This window comes from Balaenoptera musculus, chromosome 9, assembly GCF_009873245.2.
Source record: "Balaenoptera musculus isolate JJ_BM4_2016_0621 chromosome 9, mBalMus1.pri.v3, whole genome shotgun sequence".
Lineage (NCBI taxonomy): Eukaryota > Metazoa > Chordata > Mammalia > Artiodactyla > Balaenopteridae > Balaenoptera > Balaenoptera musculus.
The window spans coordinates 61,033,125-61,056,973 of NC_045793.1; the positions used below are offsets into that span (position 1 = coordinate 61,033,125).

A 23,849-nucleotide genomic window follows, 5' to 3' on the forward strand; every position below is an offset into this window, starting at 1 on the left:
ACAAGCCACAAAGAATATAAGGATAATGTTCTATTTCCAAAACCAATAAAAAGGCAAGACGCAGTAGTGACAAGAAATCCAATTATCAATACATTTACTACTAAAAGTCCCCTAATAAAACCAAAGTATTCAGTAATGTCTTGATTTAATTGTTAAGAGAAAAGTGCTATTTTCTGACTAATGAAAAACACCCTCACCCCAAAAGCCACTTGGGAGGAATTTGACTCTTCTGAATAGTGAAAGAAGAAAACTCATTTGGTCTCAACTTTAAAAATTTCAAGAAGATAACAAAAAGAAAAAACTGATACATGATTAAAATCAAACACAAAATAGGGATCAACAGAGTTGTAAGGTCTGAAAATAAGTATTCTAACAGCATATGTTTATAATGAGAAAGAAAAGAGGGGATGCATTAAAAAAAAAAAGGCAGCAAGGTTTTCTCTGATGTGGCAAAATAAATAAACCTAAAATAAATACAAAAAGAAAGTGGCAAAAACTTGTACACATAGAATTAATTTAATCCCAGAATGGAATGAGATCTGTAAAAAGAACAAAAAGGGCTTTTGAAAGCCAAATATGGCTAAAGAAGAATGAGAAGAGAGAGATCCAATGCTCAGAATAGATCTTAAAGAAAAAGCAAGATTACTGTTCAACAGCTACTGCTCTATCTTGTCCATAAAACTGCAAAAAGAAAAACAACATCATTAAGACAAAATTGAAAATTAAGACAGATGAGATAATTCCAAACTACATTAACGTAGTTTAAAGTTTCAAGGCCTGAATAATTACATCTCAGAGTACTGAAAGAAGGAAAAAAATGAGAGTCAGCAGTTTTGAGAAATCATGGAGAATTGTAAAAGAGCCAGAATAACCGTGAAAAGCAAACTGTACTATGTCCAAAAAGGGGAGAAATGAGATGGGTAAAAATGTTCTTAGTTTCCAGCAAAATACTAAAAAGTCTTTAGAATGTAGGGTTTCTGAGCCCATAAAAAAATGCAGTTTAGAACAAAAGCTACTGTATCACTACTAAAAATAAATTTTAAAAATTTAGTATAAATTATCTCACTACTTTTTTAGAAAAATGTACTAGAGACTAGGAAATTAAAAGATTGCAATAGAATTTCTATATCATGGTTTGAGCAAAGCAAGTGATAGTTTACACAGATATCTTTGTGGCCAAGACATATAATGTATGGGTTGAATCAAAACAAAATGAGGGAGGAAAGAACTGTCTACAAATGGTGCTGGTATAACTGGATATCCACATGCAAAAGAATGAAGTTGGACTCCTATTTCACACCACATATAAAAATTCATGCAAAATGGATCAAAGACCTAAATGTAATAGCTAAAATTCTGGAACTGTTAGAAGAAAACATAGGGATAAATTTTCATTACCATGAATTTGGCAATGAGTTCTTAAAAAGTAGATAAATTGGACTTTTGTGCAAAGAACACTATGAAGAAAGTGAAAAGACAACCTAACAGAATGGGACAAAATATCTAGATAATATGTCCCATAAGTGCCAGAATAAATAAGAACTCTTACAACTCAACAACAAAAAGACAAACTTTGAAAATGGGCAAAGGACTTGAACAGAGAGGTCTCCAAAAAAGATATACAAATGGACAACAAACACATGAAAAGAAGCTCATCAGTGTCATTAAAGAAATGCAAATCAAAACCACAATGAGATACCAGTTCATCCACTAGGATGGTTAAAATGAAAAAAAAAAAAAAAAAAAAGGTTTTGGTGAGGATGTGGAGAGGTTAGAAACTTCCTATATTGCTGGTAGTAATGTAAAATTATTCAGCTGCTGTGGAAAACAGTTTGGCAATTCCTCAAAAAGTCAAACAGAATTACAATATGGCCCAGCAATTCCACTAAATCCCACCAAAACTGAACAGATATTCAAACAAAAACGTGTAAATGAATGTTCACTGTAACACTGTTCACAACAGCCAAAAGCTGGAAACAACCCAAATGTCCATCATCCAATGAATGGATAAACAAACTGTGGCCTATGTATACAAGGAAACATTATTTAGCCATAAAAAGGAACCAAATACAGATACATGTTACAACATGGATGAAATTTAAAAACACTATACTAAGTTAAAGAAACTAGACATACAGATCATTTATGTGATACCATTTATATGAAATACCCAGAACAGGAAAATCCAGAGACAGAAAGCAGATCAGTAGTTGCCAGGGGCTGGAGAAGGAGAGGAATGCAGAGCGACTGCTTAATAGATATGGTGTTTCCTTTAGGGTGCTGAAAATGTTTTGCAATTAAATAGAGATGATGGTTGTATGACATTATTAATACACAAAATGCCACTAAATTGTACACTTTAAAATGATTAATTTTACATTATATAAATTTTACTTCAATCAATCGATAATCAATCAATCAATCATTTTAGGTACATTTGTACGTGAATATGAAAAAATACACTCCCAACACCTCAATCTCCATTCCAGTTTGGGAATCACCAATACACTGGGTCTGAGCACTCTATGATTCTAATTTCTGCTGAGTTGTTCAATATTGATAGAAAATTAACAGTGACAGAATTAAACCTACAAGGATTTTAAAAAATAGCAAATATGCTTCTATTTAACTACTTTTATAAAGAGACTAGAAAGAACAAAAATTCTATGCAATTACACAAAGTATTCATGTTTAGAAACACAGGAGATGAGGCAATATATCTTACTTTTCATAATTCGAAAATCTATTTCAAAGGCAATTGTCATATAAAGTTACATATTCCATGCTTACAATTAATACTAAGCTATATAAAAATTTGGCTTAAAACTTACCGTAACTGATTGGAGAAGTCATCCTCTACATTGTCATCATCCCAATTATCCTCCCAGACATGTGCATCTTCATCTTCATCTAAACCAGCCCAGTCTAAAAACAGAAACAGATGCCGTCTAAATATTTCTCATACATTATTTCCATAAATACAAAAACTTCAGAAAGCTTGCTACTGAACTCTCTCAATTCAAAACATCTAAAACCGTATCTATGAGAAATGGTAATCTTCCTCTTTAAATCTCAATTGATGCTATCTTGTTTTCTCAATTCTTGAATTTGCAGATCATCTAAAACAGTAGTTAATACAAAAAATTCTATTTGCTATGAAAATTTATTGTAACTTCAGGAGGATATTTACTTTGCTGATAATTTTTATAAGGTCTATTATACAATCTTTCAAAACACAGCACCAATAACAGAAAAGTAAGCTGAGTAGCAGGACGATACTGGCCTGGAATTCAAAGCTGCTAAACATAAAAAAAGATAACTCATACACAGATAACAAAAAGCAAACCAAATATTTTCTTAAACATGGTTGTAAAATTGTGTTAGAGAATGTCCTTATTCTTTAAGACACACATGCTGAAATATTTAAGAATCAAGTGTCATTTTGTTGACAGTTTACTTGTAAATGCTTCTGAAATATATTTTATATCATACATGTCTATCATACATATGATAGAAATAAAGTAAATATGACAAAATGTTAACAACTGATGAAACATGGGTGTTTGGTGCCTTCTTGTTTTTTGAGGTATAATTGACATATAACATTATATTAGTTTCAAGTATACAACATAATTTGATACTTGTATACACTGAGAAATGATCTCCACAATGAGTCTAGTTAATATCTGTCACCAACAGTTACAAATTTTTTTTTTGGATCAGAACTTTTAAGATCTACTCTCTTAGCCACTTTCAAACATGCAATAGAGTATGAATAACTATAGTCATCATGCTATACGTTACATTTCCATGACTTATTTTTGTAACTGCAAGTCTGTACCTTTTGATCCCTTCACCCATTACACTCCCCCCATTTGTCCTTTATTTAAAACTTCTATAGGGTTGAGTTTCAAAATTAAAATCTGAGACAAATAGTTTTAAAAAAACCAGTCTGGAAATCACCTCTGAAAGCTTTCCTGATTCCCTCTCTTCCTTTCCTTCAGAGATTAGGTCCCGTCTTTTGTGTATATCTCTATCACAGCACCTACATACTGTACAATCATATTTATCAGTTTATATGCCTATGTCCATTACTAGTATCTGAGCTCCTTAAGGGTAAAACTCTTTTATTTACCTTTGTATTCTTAAGCCACAACAATACCTGTTGTGCATATGCACGACAGCTGGTTGTGAAAGATGCAACAGAACTCTAAATCAGACCTTTGTGTATTTTGCTTGATCCCCTCCCCTCCAAAAACAGTAAGCATGAGTTACACATGCTCTTAAATGTGTCCTAGTAGCTTCATCTTAGTAATTACTTATTAGAAACATAGCTAAGAACATTTCGATCTTTAAAAAAAAAGAAGTTAATAAGAAAAGGTATGCTCTAGGCTTTTCTTATAAAGCACATACAGATTTAAAGGTATTCAACAATGGTTCATATGGGTATTATATTCATTACATTAGGTATCTAACAAAAAATTTTAAATGCCGTATGTCAACATCATGATTTAAGAATATAATAAAGTACCTCCATTTACCTGGTCCCCCCAAACCAGAAATTTGGGAGGCAGCTTAGCTATCCTTTCTCCTTCAACTCTCATAACCATTCATTATGTCCTTTCGATTTCAGCTCAAGAATCTACAGTTATAGTCTCTCCCTCCCTATTCTTGCTGTCACTATGTTAATTTAGGAGGGATTACTCCCTTCATGGACTATTATTGTGGTCTTTTTTCTGTCCCCTCCTCTCTAATCTTACAGTCTGTACCCTCTTCCACTGATGCCCAAAATGATCACCATTCCTGTAAGTAACTATGCAAAACATTCAGGTAGGAAGCACATTTTATTAAATTTGCAACTCTGATGTCTATAGCTGAGTATTGGGCACATAGTAGACACTCAAAAAAATGTTGGGTAAATGGAACTACGTTTCTCAAGTTCCCTTCCTCTGAGTGGTCAATCTCAAGAAAACAGAGGGCAGTGTGTGGTTTCAGTGAAGCCAAGAGTATATATTTCAAGATAGAAGAGAATAACAATATCTTGTATTATGAATGAGTCATGTAGAATTCTCAACTGTATTTACTCTAAGAATACTTTTGAGACCTGCGATCATCTGTTTGAATGCTCCCTGAAGAGAGATCATGTGGGAAATTTCTTTAAGATATTAGTGCCTGAAAAGATGAGAGTTTCTCTTAGGCAATTTATTTCAGATTGCTAGGAAGCTCAGTCAAATGTATACTCAACTTTAATCATTGGTATAGGGTAGTGAATGTATATTCATTAATAAAAACTTTCAGTAATCAAAAATACTGATTTTTATTGGTCTAAATGTTCTTATATCTCCCAGTATTATTATTCGCAAAAAGGAAATATTGTAATGATCTAAATTCAAATCCTATACTATTCTCTGAGGTCCTCAACAGTAGTAATACTTAACAATACTAAGTATTAATTACATCTCAAAATTAAGTTGACTGGGCTACAGATATCCTTACATGTTCTCCTTTCTTATAGAAGTACCTTTCAAACTGAAAATTTTTATTCTACTTATGAATCCACCTATAGTTTATAATGAGAGTAGATTAAGAAGTTAAAGTAAAGGAAATCACATTTAGGATTTCCTTCAGTCTACGGAAGAGCGATGAGAAAGCTAATGCAACCAAATTTTTAAAAATAGTATATCTGGGGACTTCCCTGGTGGTCCAGTGAGTAAGACTCCACATTCCCAATGCAGGGGGCACGGGTTCGATCCCTGGTCGGGGAACTAAGGTCCCGCATGCCATCCGGTGTGGCCAAATAAAAAAGAAATATAGTATATCTATTTCCAAAGCTAAAGATAAAAAACAACATTTCTGAACTTTTATAAACGAGCAAAGTGACTTAGTTAAGTCAAGAGTTAATTATTAGGTATAGGGATAAACAGTACTGTTATTCTCATATTGCCATTGCTATCAATAATAAATTGTTTAGTATGTACATTGTTGTATACAAATTTTCTTTTTGTTTTTCTAAGAGCAGAGAAATCTCAGAAAGAAGGGAACTACTTTAAGGCAAAATTAAAAGGGGCAGAATTGCAGCATTAAGTATACAAGAGAGGAACATTATGTAAAGATAGTACAAGTTGCAGGCTAAGATCAGATTTTAAATTAAAAAGGGGCTCAAACAGTAGATATATTTCCCTAATACTAAATCATCAAAAATCAACTACATGATTTTAATTTTTTTAATTAAAATTAAATAAAACACTTCAAATCATAGAAATTCAGCTTCTTGTACCCTGAACTTATTATAATGGAAAAATGCAATCCATTATCCCTTTTATAGCAAGTGAATCATGCTATTCCTCCCCATTCCCTCCAGTCTTCCTATAACCTACAGTTCTGAGCTATCTAATAATATTAATGGACAGCTTAGGAGTTTTTGTTTCTTGATTTGTTTTAATGACACTAAGCATTCCAGTATAAAATATTCACATAAAACTATTTTATTAAAACAATGCAGCAAAGTTTGTCTTTATACTTCAAGTTTTTATAAAATGGCTAAGACAGAAGATTATTTAAAATTACAGAATTTTGGAAACAGAGAAAGCCTTAGAGATCACTGTATAGCATACCCCTCTTTGTTTTGAAACCACCACCATTACCACTACCAAAAAAACAGAAAGTGAAGACTGTCTTACAAGAAAATATTTATTAACTTTTTTCTACCGTTATTTCACAACCTCAAATCCTAGACTTTAAATATACTTGGGTTGAGCCTAGAAATAAGAATTGTCAAACGAAATATTTGTTTCACTGATATTTTAAGGAATCTTTATAAAGATATCTAATAGAGCTTAATGTTCCACAAAATAATTTGAATACGTTACGACTGGATAATATGCTCTTGAGTAAAGAAGGTGACATAACTCAAGTCACAATTGAACTTTAAAGTTCTAAGACACGAAGCCTCACATCAGCCTGAACCACTTCTAACTAACCAGTTTCCTAAATTTTTAAGGAAATGATAAAATGTCAAAAGATTCAAGTTAGAAATATAAAAAACAAGAATATTTATTTCACATTTCTCTGCTAATCTTGTAAGCCTACACTTTCCAGAACAATAAAAATACAGGGCCCACAGGAACTTTTAATCTAATTGTGACTTGATTCAAAATGTTGATTTCAGGGAATTCCCTGGTAATCCAGTGGTTAGGGCCCTGTGCTTTCACTGCTGAGGTCCCAGGTTCAAACCCTGGCTGGGGAACTAGGATCCCACAAGCCACATGGTACGGCCAAAAAAAAAAAAAGTTTATTTCAATATTGTTATTACTGATGTCATTCAAATATCTTCAAGTTGACTTTAATTCTTTTAACTTTAAGAGACTAAAAAAACATACTTGTTAATTTGTACCCTACTGTCTCAGAGAATCTAGAACAAAAAACGTAACAGCTTCAATAACTTATTTTGTAGGAGGTCCAATCCTTAACTCCATAAAGGCTAGGGGGGGAAAAAACCAATCAAATTCTTTACATAATATGGGAAAAACGAGTTTGAACACGGTCTTTTTTTGTTTCTGTTTTTTTTTTGGTTTTGGCCTCGCAGCAGTATGCGGGAATTTTAGTTCCCCGACCAGGGATTGAACTGGTGCCCCCTGCAGTGGAAGCGTGGAGTCTTAACCACTGGACTGCCAGGGAAGTAAGTCCCTGAACAGTATCTTTTTAAAAATTTTAAAACTGGTACAGTTTTTAGTTTATCAAGTTGAATTCTGATGATCATTTAGCATAAGGATCAAGTATCTCTCCCTCTGGTAACAACCATCTCATGTTACTTTAATGGCAAGGAAAAGAGAAGGAAGAAGGTAGAAATAAAGTCCCAAGAAAGCGAAACTGGCTCATGAATGGAGGGAAAACAGTATTATGAGCAAGATTTTAAGTAGAGGACTTCCCTGGGACACGGGTTCGAGCCCTAGTCTAGGAAGATCCCACATGCCACGGAGCAACTAAGCCTGTGCGCCGCAACTACTGAGCCTGTGCTCTAGGGCCCACGAGCCACAACTATTGAGCCCACGTGCCACAGCTACTGAAGCCAGTGCGCCTAGAGCCTGTGCTCTGCAACAAGAGAAGACACCGCAATGAGAAACCCGCGCGCCGCAACGAAAAGTAGCCCATGCTTGCCGCAACTAGAGAAAGCCTGCACGCAGCAACGAAGACCCAACACAGCCAAAAATAAATAAATAAATTTATTAAAAAAAAAACAATTTTAGGTAGAACACACACACAAAAAGATTCATGACAGTAGCTCTGTATTTCTTTCGTATTATTATACAGTACTTCACAATTATGACACTACTGAGCATACAAAGACAAACCAGAATCTATAATCTATTTTAGGTGGAAACTTTAAAGATTTTCTTTATTAACTACGAATGTACTGAACTATATTATGTAAAAGTTTAAGTGATAGGGTATAACATCCCCAAATTTATTTCCAACACTTATAAGTCCTCCATATTATACATGTTACAATATATATAAACTACAATATATGTAAACTCAACTAAATGAAGGGGAACATAAAAAACATGTGACTGTTGTAATCTCTGGATTTGGCAGACTTCTCTTGCAAAACATCTCTGAACTGTGTTTTACTTTTCAATTATAACACTGCACTGTTAACCATGCAATTTTATTTAATCACTTACTTTTAAAGCATTAAACCCAGAAACAGCTTTTTTTAAAAGGGCAAAATAATAAAATCAAACAAGGATACCTGATTTATGTCTAATGTCTTCCTTCAATACGTAGATGACTATAAAGTACACCCTTTATCTTCAACACTAAATGCATTGCCAGGATTGTGATTAATCATTTAAATAACCACAGCTGTGTTTACTTCAGTGTGCAGGCCTCCAGATGTGTACTGGTAAAAAAAAATTACCATATTTTAAGAAGTCAAAATTGGAAATAACCAATAACAGATGCCTAATACATAAGTGTCTAGCAATTCTAAATTATCTGAGACTTTGGCCCCAAATTTGACTTTGTTCACATCTGCCAGTGAGAATTACATCTTTGACTAGCTTTAAATTTCACAAATCTGAGTTACCAAAGATCCCACATACTTCATCTAAGTATCACCTTGACATTTAAGTGTGAAAAATTGTTCTCTCTCAATGTTTTTAAAAGTACTTACTCTCCCCCACCCTCCAACATACCTTCTGAAATTTCTTCAAAGTATGAAGTATACCATTTTGGAGAAAAGTAAAGAGGAAATTCTATTTATACCAAATAGGGTTGCAAATGTTCTATTTTAAAGCGATTTTCAGGAGCATCAAACTCTCATTCATTCCTTAACAGTAAAGCTACTCTGAATATAAATAAACTAATCTCCAACAAAGTTGCTTCAAATAAAAAATGTGCATGTATATACAGAACATCACATGAAGAAAAATATAAAAGAAACAAAGGAAAGTTCAAAAAAGTTCTAAATTGTACATTCACCGCTATAGGTGAAACAGCAATAGCTGCAAATAGCATCATTACACTGATAAATATGATAATAAAGCCACACTAAATCTAGTCATTCTGAGATAAATTTACACATGTTCCTGCTTAAGCTGTATAAAACAGATTAAAATTTTTTATAAAATTTCATTTCTGTAGGTTATCATGATACAAAAACATCTATATACCCTAGAAATCTAATGTCTATTCAGTGGCTAAGAAATCACTACTAGCATAGCACCATTGTACTATACTTATATTTTCGCCAACAAGGACCAAAAATGTCAGTGGGGTACTTCAGAGCAAACAACCAAAAGCAAGTGTTAAACGATGTTGCTACCAAACTATTGGTGAACTTTCAGTTGTTTGTGGTTCTGAGTGTGAAACAGAGGTCCAAAATGACTTACATAACCATTTATAATTTTTCTTACATTTTAAAAAAAGGAAGTTCAAACACAATCCTTTTCATCAATAATTAAACATATGTATACACACACACGTGTGTGTGTGCATATATTATTTATATATATCAGAATGATTCCACTACAAACATGCTGACTTTGGTTCTCTTGGTTGATTAGTGCTTTTATTTCTAATTCTATAAAATTCCTCAAAGCCATTAGTTATTCTAATCTTTTCCAAGCACTCATGCCCTACACTCATACTGATTCTCTCTTTCTGATCCTCCACATTACTGAGGCAAGAGTATCCAATGTAGAACACTTTTCTGGTGGTGCAGTGGTTAAGAATCCGCCTGCCAATGCAGGCGACACAGGTTCGAGCCCTGGTCTGGGAAGATCTCACATTCCGCGGAGCAACTAAGCCCATGAGCCACAACTACTGAGCCTGCGCTCTAGAGCCCACGAGCCACAACTATGGAGCCCACGTGCCCCAACTACTGAAGCCAGTGCGCCTAGAGCCCGTGCTCCGCAACAACAGAAGCCACTGCAATGAGAAGCCCGCGCACTGCAATGAAATGTAGCCCACGATTGCCGCAACTAGAGAAAGGCCGCGCACAGCAACCAAGACCCAACGCAGCCAAAAATAAATAAATTAATTCTTAAAAAAAGAAAAAAAAAGAGTATCCAATGTGAACTCAACCATCGGTCTTCCATTAATTATGCAAGTGCAAAATCACAATCCCTGATTCCTTACTATCAAAATAGCTGCCAAAGCTCCCTTGTTATTCTTGCATCACTCTTCCCTAATAACAACCTATTTCAGGCCCTTAGTCCTCACCTAAGCTATTTCAACAATTTGCTAATTAGCTTCCCTGACTTTCTATCCTTTCAAATTCTGCTGGGTTTTTTTCCTAAACTGCCTATTGCCTAAAGGAAACATACACATATCAAACAAACAAACAAAAAACCCCCCACTTCTCATCTACCTAAGGATCAAGTCCAAAGTGGTCATTTGGCTTAAAGCTTTCCATGATTAGGCCCCAAACTACCTGTGTAATTACAACTACTATTTCACAGCCAAATAAAATACACATACACATTGATCTTCCACCTCCAAGCATCTACTCCTCTTCCCTTTTTCTGGAAACCCCTTTCCTACACTTCTACCTTTTGAAAGCTCTGTTCAAATGTTGCTGCCTCATGCGGTACACAACTGGAAATAATTTCCCCTTCTTTTCAGCTGCTGTTGCACTTTACTATCAGTGGTTTAATCCCCACACCACCACCACCCGCACCCCCCCCTTCCACTGGAAGGAAACCAAGTGAAATCTTACCCAGAAACCCAACAGAAAGATAGTCAAAAGCAAAGGTGTTCTGGTTTACTTGGGGGTGGGGAGAGAAAGGCTTAGAGTGCCCCCTCCTAGGATAAGCACTTGCAAAATACTAAAAAGCTCAAGTCTGGCATGAAAACTTACTGATCTCCATTGACGTTTATATCACTAAGTCCGAAGACAAATATCTACCTAAAGAGTCAAACTTGCCTCTGTGCAGCCTCTAGTTAACTTTGTCCTTGGTAAGTTATTTTGCTGAGCCCCAAGTATAAATCTGTCATAAGGCTGCTATGAGGATTACATAAGACAATGTACCTAAAGCACTTCGTACCGATAAATGGCAGCTAGAATCATTCTCGCTCTGCACCTTTCAGTGCCAGATGTATAGGAAGCACTCTACAAACATATATCGAATGAATAAATCATTTATGATGGGCTAATCACTCCAAGGAAACTTAAGGGGTGATGGAGGTAAAAAGAGAAACAGGTTGCAGAATAAAGATACCATTTCTACCAAGCATTACACCAATAACAGAGCACAAAACTGGAAAAAAGATATCTGGTAAATTTTTAATACTTCAGAAGAGTGTAAGTATAGTTTTTGAAACTTTTATTTTCCCCTCATTGTTTTCACTGTTCATATCTTTTAATGAGTTATGCTTAAAAACAACACTACTACATAACAATGAACACCATTTAAGTCACAATTGCTTAATGCTTCTTCATTCCATTGAACCAGTTAAATAACTAATCAAATAGTTTTTCAAAGTAGTTTTTACTGTTTAATATCCTGAGTCACACCTCTCACAACCCCCTGGCAAGCACTAGTATCTTGATTTGGGTGGGGGGGGGGGAGGTTCATTCCACTGTATCTCTATACCTCTTGTACATTTGTATGCATCCTTAAACAATATATACTATTGTGTTATGTATCTTTATATTTTATATGAATAATCAAACTATTTTTTAAAGTACTTTTGGAAAAACTTTTGACAATGTTTTTTAATTTATAAGTTTTTAATATTAAAAAAATAAACAAATAACCCACAAGCTCAACAAGCTTAATTTTGGATACATCTAAAAATTACAAAATATTTGTTGAAAATTGTTCAAATTAAATAAATACCAAACATCATGCAAAATCCAAATCCCTAAGTAGATAAGGAGGGAGGAAAAAAAAGGGACTAGTGTTCACAGAATACCAACTTTGTGCCAAACTCTACGCTACACGCTTTACACATATATCATTCTTATGGACTGAATGTCTGTGTCCCCCAATCCTGAAATTCATATGAGGAAGTCCTAACCACCCTCAATGTTATGGTATTTGGAGATGGGGCCTTTGGAAGGTAATTAGTGTTGCATGAAGTCATGAGGGTAGAGTCCTCATAATGAGATTAGTGTTGTTATAGGAAGGGAATCCAGAGAGCTCTCTTTCTCCACCTTGTGAGGACATGGTGAGAGGCAATAGTCTGCAAACCAGGAAGAGAACCCTCACCAGGTACTGAACAGGCTAACACCTTCATCTTGGACTTCCCAAACTACAAATCGTGAGAAAATAAATTTCTATTGTTTAAGCCACTCAGTCTATGGTATTTTGTTATGGCAGCTCAAACAGACTAATACAATCATACAATCCTTACATGACTCTAATTATTATCCACAAATTACATGAAGGAACTGAGGATTAAGAAGGTAACAATTAAAGGAAAAACGCAATGGTCAATCCTGCTCAAAGAAATCAATCCAAATCAAAATGATGCGATTCCATTTTCATCCCTCAGGTTTGTAATGACTAAAATGTTTAATATGGAGTGCAGGTAAAAGGTGAACTGTAGATGGAAATTTGTGTAACCCTTGTAAAAGGTAATTTGAGAATATGTCAAAATTCAAAATGCACCCGGTCCTGAATGAGGTGTCAAAGCCCAAGCAGAGCCAGGAAGGCATTCCTGTGGAGGGGCAGTGTTGTGTGGTTGGTGTGTCATAGCCAGGACAGAGTGAAGAAACCATCCAATGCTGGAGTAAGGAGAAGTGACAGTGGCCTAGCATAAAATGTTGAAGCCCAAGTGAGATAAGGAGGGGATCTGTGGGTGTAGGGGACAACAAACATTGGTTAGGGAGGAGGATGACCTAATAGACAATGACCCAATATTTACAATAATGGGAGCCAGGTTTCTCACTGCTGGGGAAGAAAGTTACAAATGTGGAAAGGGAAAAAACTAGAATGAGCCCTGTGGTGCTGAACTGTAAATTAGAGATTATCTATGTGAACTCATGGTTTTATACAAACACATACATAAATAGATGTAAAAGTGTATACATGTACATACATTTGTCTATTTCCTAGTTCCTTCCATTGAGAGCATCCCGAAAGCCATTAGCACAACTGGAGGTAAGATCTTACCTTCCAAATATCATTCTCCACTGAAAGCTATGCACCTTAAAGGAATGGCTGATTCCAGGACTGGAACAGGAAGAGTATAAGATTAGCTTGGAATACCTTCTTGTGTCAGAATGCTAGGAAACGCACAAAGAATGATGGTGACATGTCAAAAGGTCACAGAAGACAGCTTGATGGGACTCCCCATGTACAAATTGGGACAATCTGAATATCAAAATAAATAATAGCAACAAATTATAACCCATCGAATGAGAATTCATGAGTCTATATTGATATACATAAATGAATAAATTGAAAGTTTGATAATGAATGGAAAACTGTAGTTACACAGTTTCAAAGTCCCTCCTAGTAAAATATCTGTTAATTACAAAAGGAAAATCAGTAATCTAACAATGGAAAAGTCTCAAAGACACTACCTTAATAAAGTTACCATCATCAGCAATGGAATAAATGAGAATCATGTTTCACCTGACAGGATGCAATGGGAACACAGCATCACTACTATGATATTCCCGCCAAGGTGCAGAACCTAAATCGAATCATATATAAACGTGAGCCAAATCCAAGTTGAGAAACATTCTATAACTGGCCTGTAACCTTCAAAAGTGTCAAAATCACAAAAGTCAAAGACAAACAGAGACCTGCTCTAGACTGAAGAAGACTAGAGATATGACAACTGAATGTAATCCATGATTCTTAATCAAGACATTAAGACAACTGGAGAAACCTGAAAAGGACCTATGGATTAAATGATAGTAATATATCCGTGTGTTAATTTCCAATTTCGATGGTTGTACTGAGGTTATGTCTTTGTAGTAAATACACATTAAAATATCTAGGGGTGATGAACATCAGGCTGGCTCATGGAAAAAAAGGTTGTTTGTATTGTACTTTCAATTATTCTGTAAGTCTGTAATTATTTCAAAATAAAAATTATATTAAAAAATTAAAATGAACCTGCCAATTTGATCTGGCAATTTCCTAAGAATTTATCTTATAAATAAGAAAAACAAAGATGTAAGATGTAAGTATATTTGCTGCAACATATTCTGTAACAGAAAAAAAACAAAACATAAAAACAAGCAAACAAAAAACCTTAAACCACCTAGATATCAATACATATTTATAGATTATCTATTGTGCATACAATGGACTAGTAGAACACAACTATTAAAAAGCATGAGGTAGATGTTTATGTTAATGTGAACACACGTCTAAGATATATAATGTAAAAAGCAGAAAAACTGTATATGTAACATGGTCCTTTGTGAGGATATATACAAACACACACAAATAAATATATATATGTGTACATAAATTCAGTAAGGACACTGAAAGAACTGTTTAACAGTGATTATACTGGAGCATAAGAAATGTTTTGGGGGAAAATTGACAAGAAACAGTGCTTTCACTTTTTAATTTATACCTTTTTATAGGTTTAAATTTTAAATAAGCAGTTACTTGTAAAATTATCCTATCTATTTTGCTGCAAAAATATTTTAAAGATTTAAGTAACTAGTACAAGTCGACAAATTAAAAACTGATGCACAATGAGATATCATTACACCTATCAGAATGTCTAAAATTAAAATGACCATGTGTTGACAAAGACGTAGAGTAACTAGAACCCTCATACACTGCTGGTGGGAATGTAAAATGTATAACTACACTGGAAACAGCTTGGCAGTTTCTTAAAGTGAACATAAACCAACTGTACCACTCAGTCATTTCACTACAAGGTGCTAAACCAAGAGAAATGAAAGCATATGTTCACACAAAGACTTCTACATGAATATTCATAGCAGTTTTATTTGTAAGGGAAAAAAAAAAACGGGTAATTGGAAAAAAACAGGAAATGACCTAAATGTTCATCTGAAAGTGAAAGAATAAACAAATTGTGGTATATCCATGTAGTGGAATTCTTCTCAGCGAGAGAAAGGAACAAGCTATTGATAAATGCATCAACATGGATGAATCTCCAAATAATGATGCTGGGTGCAAGATGCCTGAGGGAAAAAAAAAAGATACTGTCTGATTCCATTTATATAAAATTCTGGAAAACGCAAATTAATCTATCATGTCAAAAGGAGATCAGTGATTTTCTAGGGATGGGAAGGGATGTAGAGAGGACTGACAGGGAGAGATTATTATATAGGGACACCAGTGAACTTTTGGGGGTGATGGATATGTTTGTTACCTTTTTGGTGGTAATGACTTCTCTGTTGTATTCATATTCTACAACATATAAAATTGTGAATTTTGAGGGAAAAAAAAAAGTTGATGGATGGTGGATTTTGAACCTAGGTCTGATCCTAGATTCATCATGCTTATTCTATCCTGGAGCTCAAAAATTTTCTTCTTGCATATGACTACCATGAATGGACATCGAATAGGCACTTTATCATTCATTATATTTATCGTTTTTCTTAAAAGATCTTAGTAACATGAATTCTTCATTTCTTGCTACCACCATGCAACTAATTTAAATATGTGACATTATTATTTATTTATGTGTCCACTATATTACATTTAATAACTGAAAACACCAAAGCCCCTTTGGTTCTAAGTAAACTGACTAGTACAGTATCTGACATAGTCAGCATTAATTGTATCTACCTTCTACATTTAAGATTCCAAGGAACTCTTTTGTTGAGGATTTAGTCCAGTTGGTATCCAATGTTCACATAAATATTTCTCAGTGGAATTTTTCACAGGACAATTCTTCCTTGTGCAGGACTGGTCTATGCATAGCAAGTATTTAAAATCCTTGACCTTTACTCACTATATGCTGGCAGTTATTTTACTTTCTCACTTGACAAGTGAATGCGATATCCAAAAATACTCCCTTGGTTAAAAACCAATATAAGATGTCCTACTTTGTTAGGCACAGGCGAGAGTACCTCAGTTATTCCAGAATGCTAGCAGCATTAGGGAACCACCAGCCTGCTTCAGATAACACAGCAGTTCCAGTGATTATAGAAAAATTATAAACTACTTAGTATAATAGTATTCTCTTGTAAACACCATTGCTTCTGAAGGCAAACTCAGGTCCATTTTAAATATTCTTTCCCTCAAAAAAAGGAAAGAAATCTCTCAATTCTGGCATAGGAAGAACAGAATAAAAGAAATTAAAGGCCCACTTGTTCTTCCCATTTTCACTCTCATCCACTTCTAGTTGTAAGAGAAATGAGATAAATGAAAATATTTTAATACCTTTTCAATATATGTCTGATTTGAAAAATTGTTTGAAGTTTCAAATAAATTATAGAGTATTTCAGTTTTAGGCCCCACCCTACTACTATTAACCTAGCTGTATGATCTTGAAAAGTTCTAGCTTCTCAAGACTTTTAAGTTGCTTTCCAGTTCTAAAATTTTAACCATGCCAAGCCTCCAAAATTATATTAAATCATTCCCAAAACGTTGAATGTCTTCCAATAAATCTGATACTCAATCAGTTTAAATAGTCAAGAAGTTGCAGAATTTACAAAGATCCTAAACATGATTTTCAACAGTTTCTACTTAATGACCAGATCACACACCCACCAATTAGAATCGTGAGGAACTGCCAATGTAACACAGATCCACAGTCCAAATGATAAAAAAGGAGCATTTGTTTCTTTGCACCTTCAGAAAATCACCCCACCTTACACCTCACACTGAAGAAGAGCTATTCAGAAGAAACAATGAAGTCTCCATGAAAACACATTATCTTAGTTTCCTTTTCAAAACAGAAATTCCCCTTCCTTATAATGACTGAATTGACATCTTACCAAACAAGTTCTTATCAGGAATGAGATGTAGCAACAACACCCTCAAAAAATATACAATTCTTTAGTCAAACCAGGGATACATAATTTCAGTAATGCTTTCATGTAACAGGCTCTTAACTGCAAGCTACCCTAGACAATGGACATCATCCACTTTCTGGAGCACAGAGACCCAATGGGCCACTGAAAGTAAGACCTCCTCTAGATTGAACAGATGATTACAGGCAATTTTAAGTTGTATCTACTGGGGAGTTTGTCAATGGCATATTTACCATAAAGACAACCACAAGAAAAAGAATCTCCAAAGAAGGCAAAGGACTTGGTAATTCAGGGCACTAATAACTGATCTGAAAACTCAAATACTGAAAGATTCAAAACAGGCCAGTTTCAAAGTACTGCTTCTCCAACTTTACCTGTCTGAATTAAAAACCAGAGAAGAAACACACAAAAACCTGAACAAGCAAAGGCATTTCAAATGTTACTGCTCATTCTAAACAGAAAATTTCCTGAATGAATGAGATTCTACATATTCAAACCTGAAGATGACAGATTTTCTGTAAGGTGACCAATAAATGGTGAGTTACTTATGCTAATAAACCAGTCTGTTGTGGGAGGCCTGTCTTCAGAAAAAATATTCTTTGCTTTTCCTTTTAACTTTAATGAGATTTTTTTTTTTTTACTATGTAACTGCCAACATTTTGAACAAATTGATGCTCCCAACATAAACTTAGTACAAGAATTACATATTCTGCAAAAGCTAATGAAATGGGGGGCTTCCCTGGTGGCGCAGTGGTTGAGAGTCTGCCTGCCAATGCAGGGGACACGGGTTCGAGCCCTGGTCTGGGAAGATCCCACATGCCGCGGAGCAACTGGGCCCATGAGCCACAATTACTGAGCCTGCGCGTCTGGAGCCTGTGCTCCGCAACAAGACAGGCCGCGATAGTGAGAGGCCCACGCACCGCCATGAAGAGTGGCCCCTGCTCGCCGCAACTAGAGAAAGTCCTCGCACAGAAACGAAGACCCATGCAGACATAAATAAATAAATAAATAAAATTAAAAAAAAAAAAAAAGCTGATGAAATGAAAGTTGCTGAAACATTGTGTGTATCATCAGGCCCAGTTATCTTTAGATCCTTTTTAAGCAGTCAATTCTCGACTACTTACTTTAAACACAGGTTCACTCATTCGACAAGCATTTACTGACCATCTACCATGTGCCAGGCACTTTGCTAAACGTTACGGATTCAGGTTAAAGTTTGCTTGGGTTGGGGACTCAGAAAGACCTATCAGATCCTGACGACCACTTAATGGCAAGCTTTTAAAATCTCTGAGCCTCAGTTTCATCAGAGATGTGATAATTAGACTAATGTAGATAAAGTGCCTAACATGGTATCTTGTATATGAGAAATGATAAATGCTAACTATATCAAATATGAAGTTTGTGTTAGAAGCAGATCCTGATCTCAATAAGCCAGTTTTTTACTACATAGCTCACTGTTGGAGGATTATGAAGCAACTTGCAAGTGAGATCAAGAAAACATGTCTGCACAGATAAATCCACTACCAAAACAAAAAACAATCCCCACAATACATAATGAACTAAAGGTTCATAATGAATTAAATGAATTTATTTCCAGAACTGAAAATAAATGTGCTTTGGGTTAGTTTACGAGTTTGTGTAGTATGTGCTCCAAGGTCTTCTTCCACTAAACAACCCAGTACACTATAAATAAAAATAACAAATGTTACAGCTTTGTGGTTTTATGCACAGTAGGATCATGAGGGAGTACAACTTAGGACCATTATGGTGAAGCAGTAACTATTTACTGTAACAGATTTGTAACCATTAACCACAATTCTCTTCCTACACCTTCAGAAAGGTCACCCAATAGTAACCTCCTTTTCTTAGAAGATATTTACCTTACGCATAGCAATTAGTTGATAAAACCAACAATTCTGAAACCCTGATTGGCAACAAGGATCTAACAAACAGAAGCAGTACAGCTACAGAGTTTAAGAGTGCTAGTGTCAACTGGGCCAGGTGTCCATCATTTCTAGCCAGTTACGTGACACTGGGCAAGTTTCTTAACTGTTCAAGCTTCAATTTCTTTATCTGAAAAATGTAAATACCAGTTCCTACTTACTAGGCTTGTGAAAATGAATTAAGTTAATAGAAGCAAAATACTCAGACAAGCAACCACCCAAACAATGTTAGCTATTTGCTGTTACCTACAATGAGAAAACTGAAGTTCCTCTTGGTAACCATGAAGCTAATAAAAATGTAGACGTTTTAGGGTCTTATAAATCCTTAAACTTATGTTAGTTCGAAGTTAAGTGATCAAAAATGAATGAGGAACAAGAGGAAGGCAATAACGGGTATTAAGCACTAACACCTGATCCTCCCATTCTACTTAACAGGCTTCATATGTTAAGTCCTAAATGTAAGCAGCATTGACCTAACTAGGAACAACAATTTAATTCTGGAAGGGTTCAAGGCAAAGGAAGACTGCTAAAACAAATAATAATAATAATAACGATAAAAATAAATAAAGGGAAAAGAGATTATGTAGACATGAACGAGGTGGCGGTAACCGGGCTGAAGAGGAAAAGGCCCCACCATCCCGGACACCGGGCTAGGGAACCAGGGTCCCCGTGGCTCCTCCCAGTGAGGAAGCAGAAGGCATTTAGCCTCACCGCTGAGGTGAGTCCCACCGTGACACCTCGACCCGAAGTCGGTCGTGGAGGGTCGCGCGTGCAGAGCCTTGAGAGCCAGCAGCGGGGGTCCAGACTTCCCGCGGGTGCCTCCCGGCCGAGAGCCCTTCCACCCGCGCCGCCTCCACTCGGAGGCCTTAGTCACTGTCCGCGCGGCCCAGAGGCCGCGGGCCAGCCGGTTACCTTCTGCAGGGAACTCCTCGAACTCGTCGTCCTCCTCCAGCAGACCCAAGTCTACCGGCTGTTTTTTCTCTGACATCGCGACCCTCCGCGGCCAAAACCTCTCAGTCCAGTAAGAAAGTTGGACCTCTCACTCGGCTTCACCACAGCCGCCACAGCCGTTACCGCCTCCAAGGCCGGCTCTATCATAGAGACGCGGGAGAAGAGCAACCGGATAGCGCGAGGGATGCTGGGATACTGGAGGTCCGCCCAGCGCTTCCTGCGGGTTTAGGAGCCCTTTAGAGTTAGCAAGGTGGATTACTTTGTGCGTATACCGTCTTACCCGGACTCTCTGACTTGACAAACTGAGAACAGGGTAGGTTTCCGTGACTGGAAAAGACTCATAATGTGTGGGAAAAAAAAACACCTTTACTTGGTTTAGGCTGAGGGATGAAGTATCGGCTAAAGTTCGTTAAAAGCCTGCCAAGTGCCAGGCCCTTAAATTAGATTAGCTCCACCCTTAAACCAATTCCCTAAACATGGTGTTAAATGTCTCCACATCACAGGAAATTCAGGTTCAGAAAGAAATAGCCTACGTCACTGAGGTAGTGCTAGACAACCCAAAAGCAGATTTGTTTGCCTGACTTTAATCTCCAAGCTTTTCCGTTGTTCAGTGTTCTTCTGTCTTGCGGTTAAGCTGTGGTAAATAACCTGTTAAACATTGTGCTGCGTGTGTGTGTGTAATAACTAGTTTACAGGTTATTATAATACTGTGTAAAACTCGATATATGTGACATTTTATGGTGTTCATAATAAGTCATTTTGAATATAGTTGTGAACTACATAAAACTTGATATGGTATATGTATATGTAGTATAATAGAGGAATAGTGTATAATATATAGATACATAATCGGGTATTGTAAATTTTGATACATATGTTTGTATATTTAAATCCCATTCCTTCATTCAGCAACATTAACTTATATCATGTACTAGGCACTGTGCTGAAAATCAAACATGTATAGACAAAGGCCTTCCTTCAAGGAGTTCATATTCCACTCAGAGACATGTAAACAGATAAATCACAATGAAACATCGTAATACATTTGAATCTCTATTTTAAAATAAAATTATCTGAGAAATGAACAGAGTGTATGGGCATACAGAGAATGGAGAACCTAAATAAGAGCACAAATTTGGACCAGAATTTGGGAACCTATAATTAGACGTAAATTTTTAAAAATAAGATGGTTCTTCTAGTACTATTTTGACTTGTATTAATTACTGAAAACATTAGCTGTCTTCAAATTAAGTTCAAAGTATGTGTAATTTGGCATGTTATATAAGTAAATACCAAATTAATGAAAGAAAAGATGAGGAAGATCTAAAATTGGAAGTAAATATAGACAGTGAGATCTCTTAGAGTTTCATACTATCTATTATGCCCTCTATTGTACATATTACATATGCCGCTGGCAACCCACACACCAAGGTAAAGTTTTGGGCAGTTTGGTTAGGCAGCAAAGAATAAAAAACAAATCACAGATCTGAGACAGCCATTTTGTGCAGCGATAAAAGATTTTCCCATGGACATATCTGAAGAGACAGAAACATTAATGACTACTAGGAGATGGATAAGGGGTGATTTGGGACTAACTGCTGATAGGTGGAAGGTTTCTTTGTGGAGTGATAAAAATCCTCTGGAACTGGATAGTGATGATGGTTGCAAAACATAGTGAATATACTAAAAGCCACTGAAGTGTACACTTCAGAATGGTTAATTTTATGTTACATGAAGTATGTATGTCTCAATTTTTGAAGTGCTATAAAATTTTTGACCAAGACGTCAAGAATTTCAAATTCTAGTTCCTGGGCCTATTATATAATCTGATATATGATGACATTTGTATTAATTCTTAGCAAAAGAACAAAATCAGTGGCAGTATAATGATTTTCCCCTAAAACTGAATATATTCAATTTAAAGGAATAATTTTAACATATTACTGACCCGGGGATTTTTGTAGAGACTAACACCTGTGGCCAGCAATTTGTTATGTAAGTGAATATTGAAACACCCGTGTTTGAGTAAATATCAACAACTTTTTTTGCACTTAATGTATTTATTTGAAACTTTGAACATGTCTTACTAAAGCATTCTAATATTTCGTTAGAGCGTGATAGGCAGTATAGCAGGCACCTCTGTGCAGGGGAACAGAACATCTATTACCAACATACTGTGTTTCACTGCACTTTCCCCTGGAAGAGCAGACTCTACACTTCCTGGCGGCATTTTTTTTTTTTTAGTCCTGTGGGTGTTATTTCCTCTAGAATATGTTCTTTTATTTTATTTGATAGTCAAAAAGGTGGATCTTTGCAGGGGACTCTTTTAGAAATGCCACAAGAAGGACCAGGTGCGGGACTACCACTACATTCACCAGAATGGTCAGTTACCCATTCTCTAGCTATTGCTAACAAAAATTGCTTGTAAGTCATTTTATTCTGTGCACTAAGGCTACAATAAGTTTTAAATGCTTTGAATAAACTGCAATTACCCAAATAGAAAACCACTTTTTTATACCATTTTCGAGTTTTCCAGAGGATATTGAAGTTTGCCAGATATTGATCGGATCGATTAACTCCTTTCATATATTTATTATACTCTAATATGCAAGTAGGCTTAGTTATCTGACGGCCAGTCCTCCTGTCTTCCTTTCCTGTAGATGCTATGGAGGCATCATGAATAGTTTTCACCATGCGGACTAGCCTCTTGTCTTTCCTTATGAGAAGAATCACTTCTCCCTTCCGTAAGAATGTCATTTCTCCCCTCTGTAGATTTTTAGATTTCTCCTTTAATTGGTTTGGTAGACCACAATTCTCTCTTATAGTCCCACAAACTCTGGTTTTATTTTTCAACAATATTTCAGATGTGGACACACTGTTGTAATGATTGGTAAATATGGTGCCATGAACCAAGATAAGGTTGTAGGACCGATAATACTGTTTCTTGCAGTTTCTTTCCTTCACCCATGTAAATCTCAAGGTTGCATATATATTTGCAGTTTCGCTAACCATCCTGACCAAAATTCCATATTTTTCAAGTTTTCCAGGATTATAGGTTTTGAATCTGAGTCATCTTCTCCACTTTATCATTGCCTCCTCAAGTGATAGCTCTTGTTTGGGTATATAGATAGATTGAAATTTTGGTAGAAAATAATCCAGAAGAGGTTTAACATTTGAAATTCTGTCTGTAGGAAGTGGAGTTTCTGAGTTATAGTTAAAGTGAAGCAATGTCATTATTTATTTGAACCTTCGCCTCATCATAATCTTTGGAAAGATAAGTGTTTAAAGTAAGGGATCAGTCGACCAATATTCTTTCCAGTGTCACTTTCTTATTTGTCCCATCAAAATTATTAATCCAAGAAACTTCTTCATGTCACTGTTGGTTACATCAGTCCATTTTAAAGCCTTATCATACTTTTTATATGATTTTTTATTCTGTTGGTGATACAAGTTTGTCTGAGAAGCGACCAACTCGAAAAAGGCATTACTAAAAATTAATTCTGTTATTTCACTAACACTTTGCGGGTTAT

General features: G+C 35.6%; 1 protein-coding gene across 2 annotated transcripts in view; it reads right to left on the reverse strand.

The window, feature by feature from the left end:
• The window catches only part of SEM1 (SEM1 26S proteasome complex subunit), a 40,824-nt gene extending 20,345 nt beyond the window's left edge, over positions 1–20,479 (reverse strand). The window contains exons 1-2 of one of the 2 annotated variants that reach the window (XM_036863092.1): positions 20,281–20,479; positions 2,832–2,925 (exon numbers count right to left, since the gene is read on the reverse strand). In XM_036863092.1, the coding sequence (XP_036718987.1) occupies positions 2,832–2,925; positions 20,281–20,356 (170 nt within the window). In that variant the 5' untranslated portion in view covers positions 20,357–20,479. The remainder of the gene's footprint in view (positions 1–2,831; positions 2,926–20,280) is intronic. The other variant, XM_036863093.1, reaches the window with a different exon arrangement.
• Positions 20,480–23,849: the final 3,370 nt, after the last annotated feature.